The sequence below is a fragment of the Penicillium paradoxum genome (genome assembly GCF_028828445.1).
Source record: "Penicillium paradoxum strain IBT 22861 chromosome Unknown utg000004l_segment0_segment0, whole genome shotgun sequence".
NCBI classification, from domain to species: domain Eukaryota; kingdom Fungi; phylum Ascomycota; class Eurotiomycetes; order Eurotiales; family Aspergillaceae; genus Penicillium; species Penicillium paradoxum.
The window spans coordinates 1,320,561-1,340,136 of NW_026643182.1; the positions used below are offsets into that span (position 1 = coordinate 1,320,561).

The window sequence follows — 19,576 nt, forward strand, 5'->3', positions numbered from 1 at the left end:
AGAAATAGAAGCTTGGGTTTATCCTCGCCATCGCCGCTCATTTCTTCTCCGCTGCGATATGGCCTGGCAATCATCGGACAACCTCGAATTGACCTACCGCCACCGCCCGCCTCATCTGCCAAAGCGTGCAACCGTTAGGGCGTGCGGAATCGGGACAGGCTCCTGCCTCAACCAATGCCTGAACCAGTTCCAAGTCGCCTCTAGTCATGGCATGTCCGAGCGGAGGAACTCCTTCGGAGTCTGGAGTATCTAGATGAGCCCTCCAGCCGATCGAAAACAGCGCAATATCCGGATCCCTGGCCATATGTAGTAGCCTCCGGCACTCCTCGCGTGTAAAATTGATGATTTGTGGAAGGTTCTCTACGGGGAACTTCAGAGTGGAGAAGTTGGAGGTAGGTAGGTAAGAGTTGAGACAGACATGGATATTGCACGAATGAAGCGCTTTAAGTCATACTTTAACATCCTGTTATAAGAATAAAAGAGTTTGACCACTGAAATATGGCCCCCGGAAATACCCCAATCCGTAGAATCCTCTTGCAATGCGACAAAATGTTCATAGTCGAAAGGTTCTCCATTCTCGACACTATTGTTATCATTCGGATACCGAGGGCAGAGAGGAGCACATCATGACTTCCTCTAGATTCTGCCCCCGAATGTAACATCGCTTTGATTACTTCCGTACTCTCAAGCAGTACAGCTAACTCCAGCGGGTTGAACTCTTCCTGCCCAAGAGCCGTGGCGCCGGCTGCAGGGAACTTACGAGCTGCGGACCCCGTTCCATTACGGGCTATCGATACTAGCTCACAATCGTTGAACCGCCACACATTATTCTTGTGCAATCGTCGATCCAGTGACTGTTATAGTTGGCGGGTTGTTCTCGACAATGAGCTGATGTCGCTGTCCAACTCGAAGAAGTCAACAATTAGAGGAACCACATCCAACGGGATGTCAAAAAGCGCCATCCGTGCGAAAGTTCTGGGGAGTTATTGAAGAGCAGAAAAGACTTGATCGATAATTCCCCAATGGGGGGTTGCCGTTAAGCTCTCTCTGTTAGAATCCGCGTTCGAGCGTTGTCATCAATGTTGCTTTCAAATACATAGAGGGTAAATCTTGATACTGAGGCTCGGGTTATTCCAGACTTTTTTGGAATATCACCGCAGACTGAAAGATGCAAACCCTGATTTATATTAGGAATTTCAACCAGGAAGAGTTCCTATTCAAGGCTAAAGTATTCAGTTCTATATCCACTGGGTAGTGTAGACCGAACAATATATAAAACATTATTCATAGTTCCACATCATCAATATCATAGACCAGATGCCTCTCTCCAATCCCCAACTTATCCAATCCCAAAGCGCCAGAGACACCTGTATAAATACCGAATGCAGTCTCCTTGATCCACAATCCCCACGGACCAGTCTTCTTTCTCGTTCCAGCATTATCCGCCGCCTTCGTATAGATTGCATTCACCCGCGGGCGACGGATCTCATCGAATCTGGCAAAAACATCACTCAGAGATCTGTTGGGATCCTCCAGCAACCGCGAGACCAAGAAAACATCTTCAAGGGCCATAGAAATCCCCTGTCCAGCACGCGGAGACATAGCATGCGCCGCATCACCAAGCAAAAGACATCGACCCTTGTATCAGCGCCCACCAAGCGGCAGCCTGTAAATCGGATGGAACTTGACGACAGAGGTATTCCGCACAAGATCCTTCACAACACCACCCCATTCACCCCGAGAACTTTCAAGAATCTTCATCATCGAATCCTTGAGCCCCTCAACCTCAGCCCGGCGAGTCTCCTCCCACCCATCCCGACCATCCCCAGATTCAGGAAGCGGAACCTCACGCGAGAAACCCCATAAAATCTCCTCCTTCTTCGGCATACAGGGATTCACAATAACCATCCCATCCTCCGTCATCATAACATGCAAGCCAGACATCATCTCCACAGACCCAGGTCTCAAAACCTCAGCCGGAATCAGCGCCAGCGACCCCGCAATTCCAGAATACTCCGACAAAAGCCCAGGATCAACAAACAACCGTCGCACCTGCGAGTGAATCCCATCACATCCAAGAAGAACATCCGCAGAATCTCTGTATCCATCTTCAAACACCACCGTAACCCCATCCTCCCGATCTTCAATATCCTTCATCCTCATACCATACCTAACCTCAATCCCTTCCTTCCGCACAGCATCCAGCAGAACATCCATCAAATCAGTCCTCTTAATCCGTAAATACCCATACCCGGTTTTCCGCCTCGCCCAACCGACGTAATCTTGCGATCCAACGACCCCACCACCCAGTGAATGCAGCGTCAACTGCGTCCCACTGTATCCACGGGCAAGCAGGTCGTCATACACACCCAGCCGGTCAAACAAACGCAGGCCGTTGGATAGAATGCCAATTGCACCACCCAGAGTCGTGGGCTCTGAGCGCAGCTCGTACACCACGCAGGAGATGCTATTGTGACAGTGCAGACGCAGTGCTGTTGCGAGGCCGGCTGGTCCTGCGCCGATTATTATTGCCTAGATAGTGATTCCGTTAACGTTTTCCTCGTTTTATTTTGTTGTAAAAAGCTACCAAGGCTCTTATGTATGCGCTAATGTGCTTATATGCATATGTGGAGACTGGTATGGAGTGTGCTTACTTTGCGTGTTTCAGACATTGGAGACTGAGTGGAGTTGGGTGTAACCTCGAGAAGAATGATTCTCTGATCAGAGCGTTTTTGAGAAGAATATTTCAAAGTGATGGGAATATGAGATTTGCATTGCTTATTCTGAGAGTTATATACTTCACCCTCGTATACTTCCCAGCCTGGGTGCTCCGCGGCTAATTACCGAATTAGGCAGGAGTGACCGCGGAGATCGGAAATAGGAATATCCGGACCGATAACCTTAGATCGAGGCTCAGGCCATGACGAACTATACCACAGCTTACGATTTACTCGGACAGATGCAAGCATATGCACGGAACTCAACATATATTACAGTACATTAAAACTTAACTCCAGGGCGCTTAGATAGACCAATACAAACCCAGTCTTGATCCGAAAATCTGCCACCATGTAAATTTCAGCACACATCACAATCGTCTCCACCACTCCAATTGGCCCCTTAACCCCTTGTGTGGAGCCGGGGGTGTGTATTTGGAATTGTATGATGACCACGCACATAAGGATTATTTGTGACAGAAGTTTGGGCGTGGTTTGCACCAACGGGCTGCCTAAGAAGGAGACGCCTAACGGACACCAACAGGGTCATAGCGTGCAATTCCAAATCACTCCAGGAAGTATTAACATATGTACAGAAACAGACCCCCTGAAAGAGGAGTCTGACACTCGACATTCTTCCGAATGGAAATTCTTGACCAAAAAAATTAAACATTGTCAATAAACGCCGCGACCCGAGGGAAACATGTCGCAAAATGCCGAGAAGATGCAACTCCGAAATGAAAAATGAACAAAAAGGCGAGAAGTGGGAATAACAGCAAAACATGTACATATGTGCGGTCTATAGACAGACAAAACATTGCTAACGATGATACTAGGAATCAAAAATCGGACCAAACGCCGGGGTCCCTCGCGCTTCGAGCTCATAGACGATTCGCCCCGTCAGCACAGGGTTACTGATCACGCACACCGCTTCAGCATTGAAGTCCTTGATCTGCTGCAAGATAATCGGAACCATGTCGATGCGCCCGCACTGGTCAGTGTCCAGTACAATTGGTGCCGAATCCATCCGGTGAACTAGCTCCAACACCCCTGCACCGTATGTCTTTTCGGGCGCGCGAGTCTGCCAAAGCACACGCAGCGCAGGTCGGTTATCATCGCCGAGGAATGACAGACAAGGACCGATTCCGGATCCGGTAGTGACGACAATCACTCTTTTGAAAACGCGCATGGCATATGCAAAGCCATAGATCAGCACGCCACGCTTCCATAGGTGGGTAGGCGATTCCTGGATCGTCGCCGCCGTCCAATCACCAGCCTTCGAGATCAAGCAGGAAAAGCTTGGGTTACCGTGAACACCTGCAGGCACGGGATCTGGGAATGTGGCAAACCCATGCCAGTCACGGAGGGGGTGCTTGGCGAGCTGGATTCCCTTGCCAAAAGTGGTGACAGCGTGGTCGAAGTGTAGGCGGGTTGCGTGGGTCGACAGTTGCTCGGCCCGCACCGCAACCTTGCGAAGGAATAGCCATGGTTGGATGATTGCTACTACAGTGAGCATCAGGAACCAAAATGCTGGGAGCGAGATGATGAATATGCCAAGGGGTTTGTTCACGACCTGACTGGCCCCCTGCGAGAAGACTACCAACAGAGCGACGAACAGGGCTACGACAAGCCATCCCAAAAAGCGGTGGGTGAGTTCGAAATAATCATGTCGTTTCATCCGGAATGAGGGATGAGCGACCACAATGATCGCGAGCAGCAAAGCCAGGATGATGTAAGCGATCACAACTGGCGCTGCCGAGGTGATGATGTTCGTGTCGGCTGCCGAGGGTGCCCAGTATTGGCGAGACATGACACCCACAAATCCCACGTACCATATCAACGATGCGACTCCACAGCCGCTATGCACACCACCATAGTGGTAGACTTTGGCAGCGATGCGACGCAGGGGAAGCGGTGCCGACCTCGGCATCGAGCACACTACTACAAAGATGGCATTGACCACCAGTGGCTGACGGGCCAGACCGCAGGCCAGCAAATTGGCTGCTGTGGCATTGACCAAGGCCAAGAGCTTTTGCTCCGTGGTCATGACAGCCACGAAAACAGCAATGTTTGCACAGAAGACTAGCGTGAACAGGCGTCGGTATAGCGTGAGAATAGCATAACGTGTGGAGGCAAGCAGCTTGGGTTTGCGCTGGGTAGTCTGAGCCTCCACATCAAGATCTTTCGTGCTATCCAGATTGAGGGTTTCCATCTCCTTGGAAAGACATTTTTCAACGACTCTATCTCCATCGCTCAGAGTAGCTTCACTTGAGATCGGTGAGCATGGCTCAACGACGGCTGGTGAAGGCACGGTAATGGATATGGGGGGTTTCTCCGACATGGCCTTTTGCAATCCTGATACAGGCTCACACTGGCAATATAAAAGAGTTCAAAAGATGGCCGGGGTGCGAGTGAACTAATTAGGCCAGGGATTCCTTGGGGCGGAGAAGACTGAGGCGAAGAGTTGACAACCCAACCAGGGTGAGTCTCCCATTTTTGAAGGCCATGATGTTTGGCCAATAACTCAGACTCTGTGATCTCTATTTTCCCGAAGCTCGGCTCACATCCCTTCTGCGCCGCTCCTTCCTTCACCAATCTGACTCCTTCCCCATCTAGCCTCAGGCTAGCGTATGCTTCCTTCCATTTCGGGAATCACCGCGAACGGTGACGTCCTTGGCCAACGTTCTTCGGGGCTTGTTCGGCCTGCTTGCTGCATTTCGCTTCGGGGTTTGAGTTTGGATCCGTTCGTCTTGGTCCAGGATTGCATTGCATATGATCCTATTATCTGGATTATGGCGCATTTGCTTCCCCTCTCCAGGTGTATGACACTATCACCTCGAGGTCCAGGCCTAACACTAGCGCGAAGGTTCTTCCTTGCCAATCAGCAACCAGAGAAGCATCCTAATCCCTTGCTTTCAGCTCCTTCAAGTCCCTCATGGGCTCGGGGAAGTGGCTTACGCGGTCCGAGGGACCCACGCTTTAGCCTGTCAAAACTTTGTCTGATCTTCAAAGGGAGTCATTATTGCTTTCGGAGACGGTGAGGGCCCGGAAATGAAGATCAAAGAATGTGCCCAGCAATGGTGTGATACAGCCCAATCAGCTTCAACGACAATCAGTCGAGGGACTAGCCACGCGTGATGCAACGGCTCATTATCGGGGCCCGGTTTGACTAGTCCTGAAGGGATGTTAGCACGCCGGATTCGATTGACCAGAGCACATGCTGCTATCTACGCTGCCAGTCAACAAAGCCTTCAATAATAACAGGCGATCTGCGGCCGAGGGATGGCAATAACTGGGCAAGATCCTTGTTAGTCAATGCACGCTCGAGGTGCATTCAACAATCCCGGTGTGGATTCACGGATGTTGCTCCATTATGCCATTATGTCAATACAACAATCCATTGTGATGGCATACAAGGCCTTGTGCTGTCGGCCTTTTCTTGTTTTTTTCTTGTTTTTTCTTTTTCCCTCATTTTTTTGCTTTTTTCGATTTCCTAATTTGCATTCAACAGTACTCCATACTGCGCGGTCGATCATCCGCCGCAGCTGAGTGTGTCCACAGCCAAATCCAATTTTTGCCCCTCTCCCCATTACACTCGAACGCCTCACTGCAACGCTGATGGCACTAACGGATGCTCCACTTCGGTGCCGAGGCGCTGGATGCATGGGCGCAGCTACATCACCAAGTGGGAGTGGCGCACGGTTTCGCTAGCCGATCTTTCGTTAGCGGATCTGAATCTTGGGGGGAGGAGATCTCACGTTCGGACTCCACAACGAAGGGATCGATGGGATCCCGAGAGTCCCCACTGATTATCGGCTGCAGGTGTTGGGCATCGATGGAGATATTGGGCCCATGACCGGGCGATGGAAGGAGAACAGAAAATCTCCATCCCTTCATGACGGGACGTCAGACAGCAATGACAGGAGCGGGGATGGGTCTTACCACCAGCTCTGATTTGGCAGAAAGGGCAAAGTTAGCCGTAGTCTTCTAGGCGAGTAAGGCCGTGGCGGGGGCCGGTGATATCCTTGTCTCACACCGATCTCGTCGAAAATGGCCTCAGCTCGTGGGTCCTTGAAGAAAATGACAGTATCGGATCAATAACTGCAAGTTTTCGCCCAGGTGAGCCAATTAAAGTTCGGAGCATATCGCGTGTAGATCCTTCATGAACCACTCCGAACTATACTCCACGCAAGGAATGACGGAGACGGACGAAAGGGCGATCCAAGCGTGTGGCTCAGCTCACAAAGGGGCTAGTGACTGAGTGGCGAATGCATCAATATTCGAATCTGTTTTCTCCTAAAATCGACTTATTGAATTTCAAATCCCCCGACCGCCGTCCTGGATCCCACTAGGCCACTTCGTTCTTAGTCCTGGGTGTGTGGTGGGGACGCAACGCAGGACAAAGTACAATGGTCGTTCGAGCTCATTTTCAATGACATCGCCTGTTCCCAGGAGCACATGCGAATTGTCTTGATTTTATTCTTTTTTCTTTTTTTTCCCGAGATCCCTTTGCGTGTTCTCCTGTCTCCGGTGCAGCAAGTAAATTGCGACCAAATGGAGTCCCCAAGGCTGGCACTAGCGTGTCCTTACCTAAGCCATGTATTTGGAATCAGTCGTCTAATGACAATTGGGCGAACGGAGGGAGCAGGTTAAATCAAATCATCTACAGTAAAAAAACAAAACAAAAATAAAGTGGAAATCATACATTAACCTATATAACCCCCGGGGATGGACTTCGATGTTCAGTAAATACCCTCATCAGTTCTTCCATCCCCGCCTTCGGTAGCCCTAACACAATGGGTTGGAACGCATCTACTATGTCTACAAACATCACTATGCCCGCAAAGGAGGTCTACACAGACTTGCTGAGCTTCACCTTTGATGGTCCCAAACCATACAACCAAAACCAACCTCTGTTTATTGATGCCGAGGATCCCTCTCGATCATTTACAGCCGCCCAGTTCCGACAACTGGTCCGGACTCTGATCGCCGGGTTCCAGGCTCATAATGTCCGGCCAGGAGATTGTGTATTGATGCACTTGGGAAATAGTGTAAGTACAAAAGCGCATCCCAGGAAGCAGGAATGTGATATTAGACCGGAAGTGGTCGAAGAATTACAAAAAGAGAGAAGCAGAAAAAAGCAAAGAAAACAATACTGACGCGCAGTCTATCGATAGATTCTATATCCCGCACTCTTTTTCGGCATCATCGGCGCCGGGGGTGTATACATGGGATCAAACCCTCGAAGTGCACCACAAGAACTCGACCATATCATCAGCCTCGCCGAACCAAAAGTCATCCTCACAACCCGCGATGCCCTCCCCACCGTCCTCGACGTCTCCGCAAATCGAGGCATCCACCCATCACAAGTCTGCGTCCTAGACGAGCGCGCCATCGACCACTGCGCACAACTATTCCTATGGTACGAACTAGGCTATTCCGCCGCCGGCCAATTCTTCGCCATGAGCGGGAACGATACCCGGCACTCGAACTTCGCCAATCTCCTCTGCTACGGCGAGAGCGAGTGGTTGAAATTCAACGACCCGGTCGTCGCACAAGCCACGCCAGCAGCCATGTTCTCGACAAGTGGTACAGGCGGACTCCCCAAAGCAGCCATCCTGTCCCACTATGCGATCGTTTCACAACATCGCTCGATTTACTACGACGTGCCGTACCCAGTGAGCCGTCTCATGTCCCTGCCCATGTTCCATCTCTTCGGCGCCCTCTGGGCCCACCTCTTCCCTGTACGCTACGGCCATCCCCTCTTCGTCCTGCCGCGCTTCGAAATCAATGACTTCCTAGCGGCGGTGCATAGATACCAGATCTCAGAGACGTATCTGGTCCCCGCTATCATCCACTCCATTAACCAGTCGCCCGTGCCGATCCGCGACTACCTTTCATCGCTGCGCTATGTGGGTGTCGCGGGCGCGCCGATTGACGGTCCCTCCATGCAGCAGTTCCGGGGCCATATGCATCCAATGGGCTACGCCTGCCAGATCTGGGGCATGACGGAGGTCGGTGTGATTTTCCAGACGCGGTATGGCCAGCAGGGTGATCCTGGAAGCATCGGAACTCGTCTTGCCGGCTACGAGGTCCGATTGGTAGATCAAGATGGCAATACCCTGGGCGATTGCTGCCCAGGTGAAATGTATGTCCGCGGTACCGGCCTGCTCAATGCATACAAAGGCCGCACGGATGCATTGGAGCCTTCGGGCTGGTTCCGGACCGGTGATGTCGCCTATGTCAAGCAGGGCCAGTATTTCATCGTTGGACGGACAAAGGAGCTCATCAAAGTGCGAGGGTAAGTCTTCCCATCCATCACACCCATCCACCCAAAACAATGATCCTAACTTGGTTACAGATGGCAAGTGGCCCCCGCGGAAATTGAAAACATCCTGCTTCAACACCCCGGCATTGCCGACGCCGCTGTGATCGGTGTCAATAAAGAAGGCATGGGCGAGGTGCCGCGCGCCTTTGTCGTGCGCTCACGCGACCCAGCTATGGCCCAGCTCACCGGGGAGCAAGTGTACAATTTTGCACGCCAGCAGCTGGCGCGGTACAAGTCACTTGACGGGGGCGTCGTGTTCGTGGAGGAGATCCCACGCACAGCGAGCGGTAAAATCCAGCGCTTCCGACTGTCCCAGATGAACTCTTACCGGGAAATGGTAGCGTCGCTATTATCCCGGTTCGAAAGCGAGGGCGCTGCAGTAGCGGCCGCCCGGCGTGGGCTTCCCGGGGGTGAGATCTCGGTAGGCGTCGTTCCCGAGGGCCGGGTCGTGGCCTGAAAAAGTGGAGACCGACTACGTACATATTTTTCGTGCAGTTACATACTCGCATATGAGTTATGTCGTCTGGTGACTTATAACGGAGAAGCGGTGAAAACGAGAAATGGCGTTTGGGTTGAGGATGACGGTGTTCAGGAACTTGGGTTCGCATTTGATATTCCCTGAGGCTTTTTTTGTTTCTTTCATCTCGGATGGCACATTCTATTTTCTTTTTTTACGACTTGCAAATTTGGTCTTATGATAGTCTTCATTATAGCATTGGTTTTTATCATTTTAGATAGCATCATCGGCGGGAATTTATATATACTGAATTATTTCAACCATCACATTATTTGTCCATGATGACAACAAACTTCCATCATATGTCAGTCTTGAAGATAAAGCCGTTCATGTGATAGGTTCTCAATGTCCGAATTCTGCAACCTGCAGTCCAGAGTCTAGAATACCACACCGTCATTCCGAGGGAGTTCAACGAGCACTCGGCTTCCACGGTTATGTGAGTTTTGTAGATCACCGATGCATCGTCGACCAGGTCAGGACCTCCCGACTCTCACTCACATTGTCTCATTCAGATACCTACGTCACTTCAAGGGGACCGTGCCAGAACTTACTCCGACTCTTACATCTACCAGTGAGCGATAGTCGCGATTGCTCTACTGCAGGGAACAAGAATGGCCACTGAGGATTCAAGGAAAAGGCGCTAGGAGCTCTCTGAATCTCCAGTCTCACGCAGAAACAAATCCAAGAACTTCCACTCGAAAGGAACCATAGTGGGGTCAGGGCCCCTTAACCAAACCTTATTCCATTTTACGCTAGCCTTGGAAGATATAAGAGCAGCTTATCGTGTCATTCCAGTACAACTTCTTAAAGGCTATGAAGGCTGCAACCTCCCCGATGATGAGAACTACCTGGCTTGGAATCGGGGCCAGTAGCCCGAACGCATGGTATTGCGAAAACAAACCTGGTTGGGGTATAAGGTCTATCGCAGGCGGGTACTTCGGAGCTACCGGCATCTCTACCGCAGAAACACCCCGGCCATCCCTTGTTATCGGATTTGGGTCTTCCGAGGGTCATACATCACTCCAAAGCGATACTCGTTCATTGGATACCTCAGACGGTACCACAAAAGTTACTGATACAGGGACAGTATCTACAAATAAACGAAAGACTGGAAACTTCTGCTATTTGTCTGAGAGAAGAAGAAGGAACACTGTCTAACAAGAAGGCTATTTATAGCATAGTAAACGGGGAGAAGGTGCACGACTTCAAACACCCCCCATGGGCTATTCTCAAAAGCCCAAAAGACCCTCAACCGCTAAAAGCAGAAAAGAGCTCCCCAATCCTCGGGTTTGTTGTCTTTTGAGGTGGTATTAGCACGGAGACTTCTGGATCTGGTTCATGCTCTCGTATTGCACAAAGTCAAGATAGACTTTTGTCATGGAAGTTAGGGACTCAGTAATGCTGACGTTTTGGACGAAGTTGAAGGTTTTCGGATTGTCGGCGAGAGAAGCCAGGAAAAGGTAAGCTCAACAGCTTGTGAAAAAGTGCCAACCAACTCCCGATAGTCCTGAAGGTTATCCTTAAACCACCGGACATAGTGAGATGCATTGTAGCCCTTATACCTCATGCCAACAAGCTTTTGAAACCTGTAAACAGCGTTTTGAGGATCGAAAAGGCCTCGTAAGCATTAGTCTTTTGTGCAATGTGAGCCTCTATGTTGGAGTCCCTAGTCGAGGCCATCATCAAGCAAATGTGGATATTTGCGGCATTCCAAATCTCCTTTTGTCTCTCATACGCTACCCTTTTTGCCTCGTTTTCGGTCTCAATGGCGGTCATACGACTACTACCACAGCTGGCGTTACTGTATTAGCATTGCCTTGACAGGCTTCGAAAATGAGAATTTCTGTAACAGCTCTTTCGGAGCTGTCGTTGTACACAGGAGGATGGGGTAATAGTGACTCTTTCTGAAGAAGGTCCACGTAGCAAGGACTAACGACATTCATAGCCAAAACTTAGCTTTCCATATTGGAAAGTTTGCCCTCCCTTTCAATTTAGGAACGCAGTCGGTAATCTTGATTTCACCAAGCATGGCACCACTGACACACTGACACACTTCTCAAGAGTGTCCATTGTGTCGTAGTGTGGGAGAGGGTAACCAACTGCAATATCACCGTCAAAGCGTCAGACCAACTGAATGATAAGCCTCCGTGTCGATAAGACAGGCGTCAATTTCACTGGGTCAGAGGTGTCTGTGCCAACAAGACAGGGCGCAGGTTGCGGACTGAGGTCTCTGTGCCAGATTGCGGGGTTATGGGGGTCGACCGAAATGTGGGAAATCGCGAGAGCTGCTGGCGAGGTTGAAGCTTTAACAAGGACGTTCGACGAGAGAAGCTCTTGAGATGAATCGGCGAGACGAGACCGACAAAGGTGAGCTAAGAGGCATGGTATGCGCACTGATGATAAGATCAGATACGCACGAGCAAGGTGCTCATAGCCCGATAAAGGGACAGTGTTTACAAATCAAGGAAAGACTAAAAGGCCCTGCTATGCGTCTGAGGAGAGAAGAAGAAGAAGAAGGCAAACTATCTAGGAAGAAGAGGCTATTCGTAGCATAGCAAACGATGGGAAAACATATGTATTCGGACATATCATCTCCCTTAAAACCAAGAACACCCAGGGCTTTGCACTTGAGATTGAGCTAAGAGAGGAGCTAATGACTATAGGCACAAGAAGCCGCCTGCGGTTTATTTCATTCCTAGCTGGCTTAGGAAGCACAGAATCTACCACTGTCAATGCCTCCTCCGGACATTCCGGTATGATGTATCTTCCTTCGATGGGCAACTTTGATGAGGCAGCCCCCGGGCCCAACCCACTCGGAATTTGTTATCCTGCCCTCGGCGGTGTTAGTGGAAATTTGCTCTTCTCCTGTTGAAGTGCCTCCTTTTCCAATAAACTTTAAGTCCTCTGCCGTCCACACTTGGTTGGTGGCCATCTTGATCAAAGCCATTTCATACCTGGTCTAGTCGTCAGCCTGCATGGCAGAACGACTATACAACACCATATGTACATATTGAAGAGTGAAACCCCCGAGGCTGTATGCTCTCTGGTATACACGTTAATTCAGCACTCGCATTTCAACATCACACACCCAAGTAGGCGCACGGAAATAAGCCGGGCATACGCCTAAGAAGTGAAGTCAGAGAGGTGTAGGATTCTGTATTGCCAGTTTATAACTATCGGCTATCTGTATCCACTTGCGCAGCCAGCGCTCGTAATATACGAAAGATCAAAGATATGGCAAGGTCAATATGCATAGGAGAGCCTGATTCCCCAATGCAATGCGCAGATGGGAATTTAGGCAACGATCTTTGGAGGACCCACGTTGAAAATGTGACTTATACGAAAAGCAAAAAAATACAAAAACAGGAAACAGGAAACAAGAAACAAGAAACAGGGCTTGCGTTCACGTTCAGCTCCTGCAGTGTCAAATGTACGGGGCTGCGGACGGATGGCGGTTTCGATCCCCGATCTCGATTCAACATCCCACGCGTTCTCAACAGCATACGCCACAGCGGAGCACACTACGTGCTCCGTACATGCAAACATGGAAGGTTCGCTGCAAGGGGGTGTTCCTTACTAGGGAGGGGGCGATCGACGGAGCTAGCTCTTGGGCGGAGTTAGTCATGTAGCTAGGTATTGGTGTGCGATTAGGTTGCAGAATGGGGTAACTGGGGAAGTTAGTGAGGTGGATGTTAGCGAGGAAACAGATGAAATATGAACAATAAAGGTGCCTACACTAAGGTACATATAGCGGGTCCATTATGTACATACCCTGCCGACCCTCGCCGAGAGCGGCCTTTGTTTAGACCTAGGAGCTAGCTCTGCCAGGCCCAAGTCCTGGATGTCATATTGCACGGTCTAAGGCCTTTCTGCACCGGAACAATTTCATTCTCCGAGGTAGTTGGCAGGTTACGTGGGTGTCCTTGCCTAACCGGAACGGTTATCTGCCATCTCCTACGTCGGGTGTGAAGAAATTGACAGAAACCTTGCAGGGGGCGAAAAAAAGGACACGCATGTCTTGAAAAATGACATTGTTGGCAGGGATAGCAAAGGATCAAAAAACGGACAAAATCCCGTGACTATTCTTTAAACATCTAGGGCAGAGAAACTAGTCTCTGTATGGAGTACTAGACTATACCCTAGCTAGCCCTTTCATCCAGGTGCAGCTGTCGATCTTCAACTAAAGAAAACCCCCATCTGCCTGTCCCTTGTTCGTACATCGCCGAGGCGGCAGGCGCGCGGCTTCTACATGAGCCACGTCAACTGTCCAGGTAATTCAAAGCATAATCGCGCATTTCAATGAGCTTCGCGTCCAAATAAGTACTAGTCAAAATGAAAATCACTCCAAAGACAACCGAGCAAATTCCTCAATCAGCGCTTGGGGGCGGTCTGAGTGTATGTAGAATCGCCCAGCCAACCCATGTGGATCCAATTCTAAAATACACCAAGGACTAACAAAACATTGCCCCTCTGCCCCCACATACACTTCAGTGTGAGCATGGATCTGTGGAGGGTGCTGAAGTGGCTCAAAGCGCAGGACCCATTGGGTATTGGTCGCATCACAGTTGGTGGGAAAGGGTTGGACCAAGGAACACACCAAAGCTAGGGGGGTAGGGTCAGAATGACCTTCGGCGTGGATGATCACGGTCAGCTGAAGTCCGCCTGCATCTCGGATGAACTCGTGAGTCTGCTGATCCAGGATCAATATGGGGAGGTGCTGATCCAGGATCACTATGGGGAGGGTTGGACCGCCGGCGGAGTGGTGTTCGGACATTGTGGTTCAGCGAGAAAGTAACGGTGGAATATTCCTGTTCATCGAGATTTTACTTCTTCGGATGAGGCCTTTTTTTATACAAATGTAGGTACTATGAACCAGCATCCGATAGTGTGGGTAAATGGGCTTTGTTTGGTTTGCGTCAGTGTTAAAATGTCTTGTACATCTTTGGTTCATGTCATTGATGGCTTTAGATCAGGGATAAATCTCCTTGTGATTTCGGTGATACAGATAGAACAGAGGATTGCTGTTTGAGTCCCGGCCAGGTTAAACTTCTAGCGACACAATATAAGATAATCACGAACCTACCTCAGTATGCAACAAACTAGTTTCATCGCATATAAAGCCCCTGTGGGATTTCAATCATATCTTAACTCTCCAACAGGACTGCTGTTTTGTGTATCTTCATGTATATACTTGAACACAGACCTTTGGAACATAAGTCTCTGGAACTTGGAACGAGTCCATGTAATGAGCCGAGGATTCTTATACATCTATCGAAAACATGAGGGTTACGATAATGTCAACGACCAGCTACTCTCTGTAGATGGCAAAAAAGAAAATTCACGATAGCAGAAAGCTTAGTGCTGTTATGTGTGCACTCAGCGGATCATTCCTGGGTCCTTCCTATCTTGGAAATGGGTCACCTATCACGTGATGGGATTGGGATACACCTAGGTAGGGGAAGGTACGGAGTAAATCAAGACCTTTCAGCAAAGAACTCAGCTGTTGTATGGATAGAGAAGTAAGTCAACCGCTTGATTACCCTGACAGCCTGGAGTAATTACCCTTGGGACCTGAAGCTTGAACTTTGTAGCCTGATGGTCGAAAACCCAACTTCCTTGGTGGCCATGTGTTACTGGGAATTTGTAATCCTCACATCCTACCTATCTGTGTACATATGTTAGAAACCGGGTCCATGAGGTACATCATATATAATCCAGAAAAGCGAAAGAGAGCTGAGTATGCTGGTGAATTTCCCTACTAGCGGTGTATACCGGGTATGCGATTAGGGTACTTTTGTAGGCTTCAATTCCTGTATGCCACAAAAAAAAAAAAAAAAACAAATAGAAAAGATAGAAGAGAAAAAAACCGGTGTATCCTCACAAACGGCGCTTGAAACCCCAAAATATAGTAAATGATGAGTTATCCATGTTTCCATCTATGCAAAGCCCTCCATTTAATTCGCTTTGAGTTGTTTGTCCTGGAAGGCGGCCTTGAGATCGAGTTGCTGCAGTACACGGAGGTGTTCCTTTTTCAACGCTTTGAACTCGTCGTCTAGCTGGTTGTGCCAAGGGTAGAGAACGAAGACCTGGAATGCCAGTGCAGAGGAGGCCACTGCAAAGTTGACGAGGGAGATTCCGCGAGTGATCAACATGGTGTTAAACTGGGAACGCAGGGGTTAGTATTCGGCACGTTGAGAGAGTGATACTCGAAAAACAAGGACTCACATGAAAGTGGAAATGTGATCTTTTTGTATATTATCGAGTGAAGCGTATTAAATCCCTAGGGAGATGGGATCTCATAGATGTGCAGGCGCGAGGAGAAAGAAGAAGTCGCAAATTTCCGTCGCAGCCGTGAAAGAAGTAGCAGCCTCGGCACTAACTCCGGTCAGGAGGCAAACGGCGAAAAGCACCGAACGCTCTCTAATATATGGGAGAGACCAATTTGTTAATGCCCGACCTCGGGATACTCCTGACAGCCAAGCCCCTAACGGCCGGAGATTGTTCGGATCAGTCGGATCCGACGATATCATTTTAGGGCCGAGCTTGATGCTGTTGCGAGGAAGGAATACGTCTGGATAGAAAGATCAATACTGGCTAGTTAGTGTCTACCATAATCCGATGGATTGACGCTCTGATAATCTGCGCTCACTCATAATCATCGGAAACATGGCACAAAAGAGGGCCAAAGTACTCGGCCAAAAGCGACGGTTACATATTATGCGCGAATAATGCAAATTCGCCATCAATCGAAAGAGACACACCATTCATTCCATCCTGACTCAAACAAACACACAGCTAAACTATGATCATGGCGCAATCATTCCGATTACAGACATTCGAGTCGCAGATCTTGAGCCTGCTCCATCGCGAGCGCGGAATAAAGGTTACCTCCAGCCACTGTATACCTACCGAGAATCGCAGCCGGTGGTCGATTCCATCTCTCTTGTCCGCCATAGCTCTCACACTTCAGAGCAATCAACACGTCGCCGAGGCGACTGCATTGCACGATGCTGTCGAAAGAATCACTGCAGACAAGAACTTCGGTGGATTGGCTTTACGCGACGACGAACATGATTTGCTATCTGAGATCGATTATGAGAGCGCTGCGTTCATAGTAGAAGGGATGTTAATGTCCGTGAGTGCGGAGGAATCGTCGCGATGCTTTCTTCCTTTGTCGGGCTCAGTTCCCGCCACAGGACCAATGACACTGGCACAAAAGATCTTCATGCAGCATCTAGTCGGCGGGAATCCAGCAGCTGTTCAACTGCGAGCCGGCACTGTTGTTCGCGTAGGCCTCGACTGGGTTCTTTCGTCGGAGTTATCTTGGCAGGTGCGTATGAGGCTTCGGCGAGTTTAGCACGTCTTCTTCGCTTGACTCTAGATATCCAGACTGAGTATTGCTGTATCTCACTATAACAGACAATGTCACGGGTCTATGAACGCGATCTCGGTTCACCCGGCATCTGGCGAAACGACCGCTTCTGGCTTGCAGCCGATCACGTTGTGCATCCTGATGCGACACAGACACCCACGATGCGCGATATGATTGCTCGTGTAGAAAAGGGCAAATCGGATTTCAAGATGACGGAATATCAAGGACTGAATTATACAATCATGCACACAGAGTTTGTGAGGGAGCGTGCAGAGCCGGGCATGCTGGTCATTGGAGCCGACTCTCATACCTGTTCTGCTGGAGCAGTGGGATGCCTTGCCATCGGGTTGGGTGGAGTCGACGTGATGATGGGTCTCGTGATGGGCGAGACATGGTTCAGGGTCCCCGAGTCGATTTTTGTAGAATTCAGGGGGCGTCCGGCTCCGGGAATCAGCGGCAAGGACGTGATTCTGCACATTCTAAAGGACCTAAAGAGGAACACTGTTGCCACAGAGCGGATTGTGGAGTTTGGTGGCGAAGGCGCCCGGTTCTTATCTTGTGATGCTCGCTTCACCATATGTAATATGGCGACCGAGTTCGGGGCCATCTCAGGGATCTTCGTGCCAGACGATGTGACTGTGAGATTTATCGACCGGAGAAAATCGAGGAGGAACAAGCGACACTCGGTTTATTTCCGCCCAGACCCTGACGCTTCATATGCTGGGAAATACGTTATTGACTTAGCCATGGTGGAGCCCACGATCGCCATTTACCCCAGCCCCGATAATGTGGTTCCGGTCACCGAGAAAGTTGGGATGCCACTTGACGGTGTTTTCATCGGCGCGTGTACAACAACCGAAGAAGAGCTGGTGCTCGCGGCTCTTGTCTTGAAGGTAGGACTGAGCAATGGTTCACGAGTTCTTCCTGGCAAACGCCATTATGTCCCAGGATCATTACCTATAGTCGCCAAGCTTCAGTCAATGGGTCTATTAGATGTTTATTCGGCAGCTGGATTCACAAGAGGACCACCCGGGTGCTCTTATTGCATTGGTCTTTCTGTTGACCGTGCCGGAGAGGGTGAAACCTGGCTCAGTTCGCAGAATCGCAATTTCCAGAACCGCATGGGAAAAGGTTAGTACATCACAAGCACTGTCTCCATTTATTTCCGTTCGTCCTTCTTCTCTTGTTGCTGACGGACGTTCCATAGGATCATTTGGTCATCTCTCCTCTGCTGTGGTGTGCGCGGCATCTAGCTTCGGCATGTCCGTGGTAGACCCTCGACCGTTCCTCAAAGCAATTGACTATGAATTTCTCGAGAAGTATATGGGGGCAAAGCCGCAAATGATTGCTGAGATCCAATATGCGGAGCCAACCATTCTGACCGCCGAAATGCACAAGGAAAACACTTCCTTGGATGCATCAGCGAAAGCAGACATACAATTCTCACAAACCCTCTCTAACCACGCGCTACCACATATCAAAAGTAGAATCGTAAGGCTGGGAGAATTTATTGACACGGACGCGGTGAGTATTGTCATGGTGACGTCCGTCCACTGACCATTGAGAATAGTCATTAACCGACTAGCCATAGCTTGCACCAGGGCCAGCTTTGACAAGCTGCATTACCGATGAAGACTTTGGGAATCATTGCCTTGAATATACCCTTCCAGAGTTTCGAGATAAAGTCAGAGGAGGACAAAAGGTCATTGTGGCAGATCACGCATTTGGCTGTGGATCCAGCAGGGAAGTGGCAGTCTCTGCGCTGAAGGGTAGGTTCGGTCTAAACCAAGGACTCCGATAAACTCAGATCCTAATTTCGGCCTTCTCCTACCAGGAATTGGCATAGAAGCAGTGTTCGCGCGTTCATTCTCCTTCATATTCAATCGTAATATGAGGACTCTTGGACTATTAGGGTTCACCATCACGGATAGCGCATTCTATGAAGCTGTCGCGGATGGCGAGGAGATTGAAGTGGATGTTGCGTCCCAGATTGTAGTTGTCAAAGGGGAGACCTTTCGTTTTGAATTGAGTGATATTGAGAGGGAACTCATTGCGAGAAAAGGGGCTGTGGAGGCTTATAAACTCCTTGGGAGTGATCTGTGGGAACAGCTGACGAAGTCCAAAAGCGCTGCGGCTCCTAGTCCTATGGAGAAGATACCTATCGCTGTTCTAGAGAAAGAATCAACCGCTGAGTCGACATTGGAATGGTGAGATGGGCCAGAGGAGGTGGAAAGGGCAGGAGGCATCCGACTTTTGTGTATCTTGTTCCATGTGATTTGATGTGATTTATCAATGGACAGAATTTGCTTCAAAGTACAGTCCCTTTTGATACACATGGTATTCAGACAGGCATGTCCCAGACAGAAACAATCCAGTCAACCGCCACTTTCGACGTGGTTGTCCAGCATCCAATCCGTTGCCGAAGGCACACATCGCGCCAACGCGTCTAGCACCCCTGCATCATCATATGGATATCCCCAGCTTTATGGACTAGGATATTGAGGCATCATCGGCTTATTCTTTTCAATGGCATCCCCAGCCTTGCAATCGGATCGGTTGGACATTGCAAACTGCTTTTGCACCAGTTTGTTGAAATGCACCGAATTCATTGATTGAACAATCACTCGACTTTCAATATGACA

The 19,576-nt window shown here is 49.6% G+C and overlaps 7 protein-coding genes across 7 annotated transcripts; 3 read left to right on the plus strand and 4 right to left on the minus strand.

Annotated features, from left to right (window-relative positions):
• Positions 1–1,284: 1,284 nt before the first annotated feature.
• N7457_004231 (FAD-dependent oxidoreductase) lies at positions 1,285–2,672 on the minus strand (the record flags this gene model as incomplete). Its single annotated transcript, XM_057175276.1, has 3 exons — positions 1,285–1,559; positions 1,656–2,532; positions 2,655–2,672. 3 exons carry the CDS (start codon positions 2,670–2,672, stop codon positions 1,285–1,287), a joined length of 1,170 nt encoding a protein of 389 aa, XP_057032323.1.
• An 877-nt stretch (positions 2,673–3,549) lies between these two features.
• On the minus strand, positions 3,550–5,058 carry N7457_004232 (integral membrane protein TmpA; the record flags this gene model as incomplete). Its single annotated transcript, XM_057175277.1, has 1 exon — positions 3,550–5,058. One exon carries the CDS (start codon positions 5,056–5,058, stop codon positions 3,550–3,552), a length of 1,509 nt encoding a protein of 502 aa, XP_057032324.1.
• Positions 5,059–7,513: 2,455 nt separating this feature from the next.
• On the plus strand, positions 7,514–9,502 carry afeA (adenylate-forming enzyme AfeA; the record flags this gene model as incomplete). The annotated part of the gene is made up of 3 exons (XM_057175278.1): positions 7,514–7,768; positions 7,895–9,018; positions 9,079–9,502. The coding sequence occupies 3 exons, from the start codon at positions 7,514–7,516 to the stop codon at positions 9,500–9,502; spliced, it is 1,803 nt and encodes a 600-aa protein (XP_057032325.1).
• A 4,319-nt stretch (positions 9,503–13,821) lies between these two features.
• N7457_004234 (uncharacterized protein) lies at positions 13,822–14,336 on the minus strand (the record flags this gene model as incomplete). Its single annotated transcript, XM_057175279.1, has 2 exons — positions 13,822–13,885; positions 14,047–14,336. The coding sequence occupies 2 exons, from the start codon at positions 14,334–14,336 to the stop codon at positions 13,822–13,824; spliced, it is 354 nt and encodes a 117-aa protein (XP_057032326.1).
• Positions 14,337–15,516: 1,180 nt separating this feature from the next.
• N7457_004235 (uncharacterized protein) lies at positions 15,517–15,714 on the minus strand (the record flags this gene model as incomplete). The annotated part of the gene is made up of 1 exon (XM_057175280.1): positions 15,517–15,714. One exon carries the CDS (start codon positions 15,712–15,714, stop codon positions 15,517–15,519), a length of 198 nt encoding a protein of 65 aa, XP_057032327.1.
• A 656-nt stretch (positions 15,715–16,370) lies between these two features.
• On the plus strand, positions 16,371–16,919 carry N7457_004236 (uncharacterized protein; the record flags this gene model as incomplete). Its single annotated transcript, XM_057175281.1, has 1 exon — positions 16,371–16,919. One exon carries the CDS (start codon positions 16,371–16,373, stop codon positions 16,917–16,919), a length of 549 nt encoding a protein of 182 aa, XP_057032328.1.
• A 65-nt stretch (positions 16,920–16,984) lies between these two features.
• Positions 16,985–19,145, plus strand: N7457_004237 (uncharacterized protein; the record flags this gene model as incomplete). The annotated part of the gene is made up of 4 exons (XM_057175282.1): positions 16,985–18,065; positions 18,142–18,458; positions 18,526–18,703; positions 18,769–19,145. 4 exons carry the CDS (start codon positions 16,985–16,987, stop codon positions 19,143–19,145), a joined length of 1,953 nt encoding a protein of 650 aa, XP_057032329.1.
• Between the last annotated feature and the right edge of the window lie 431 nt (positions 19,146–19,576).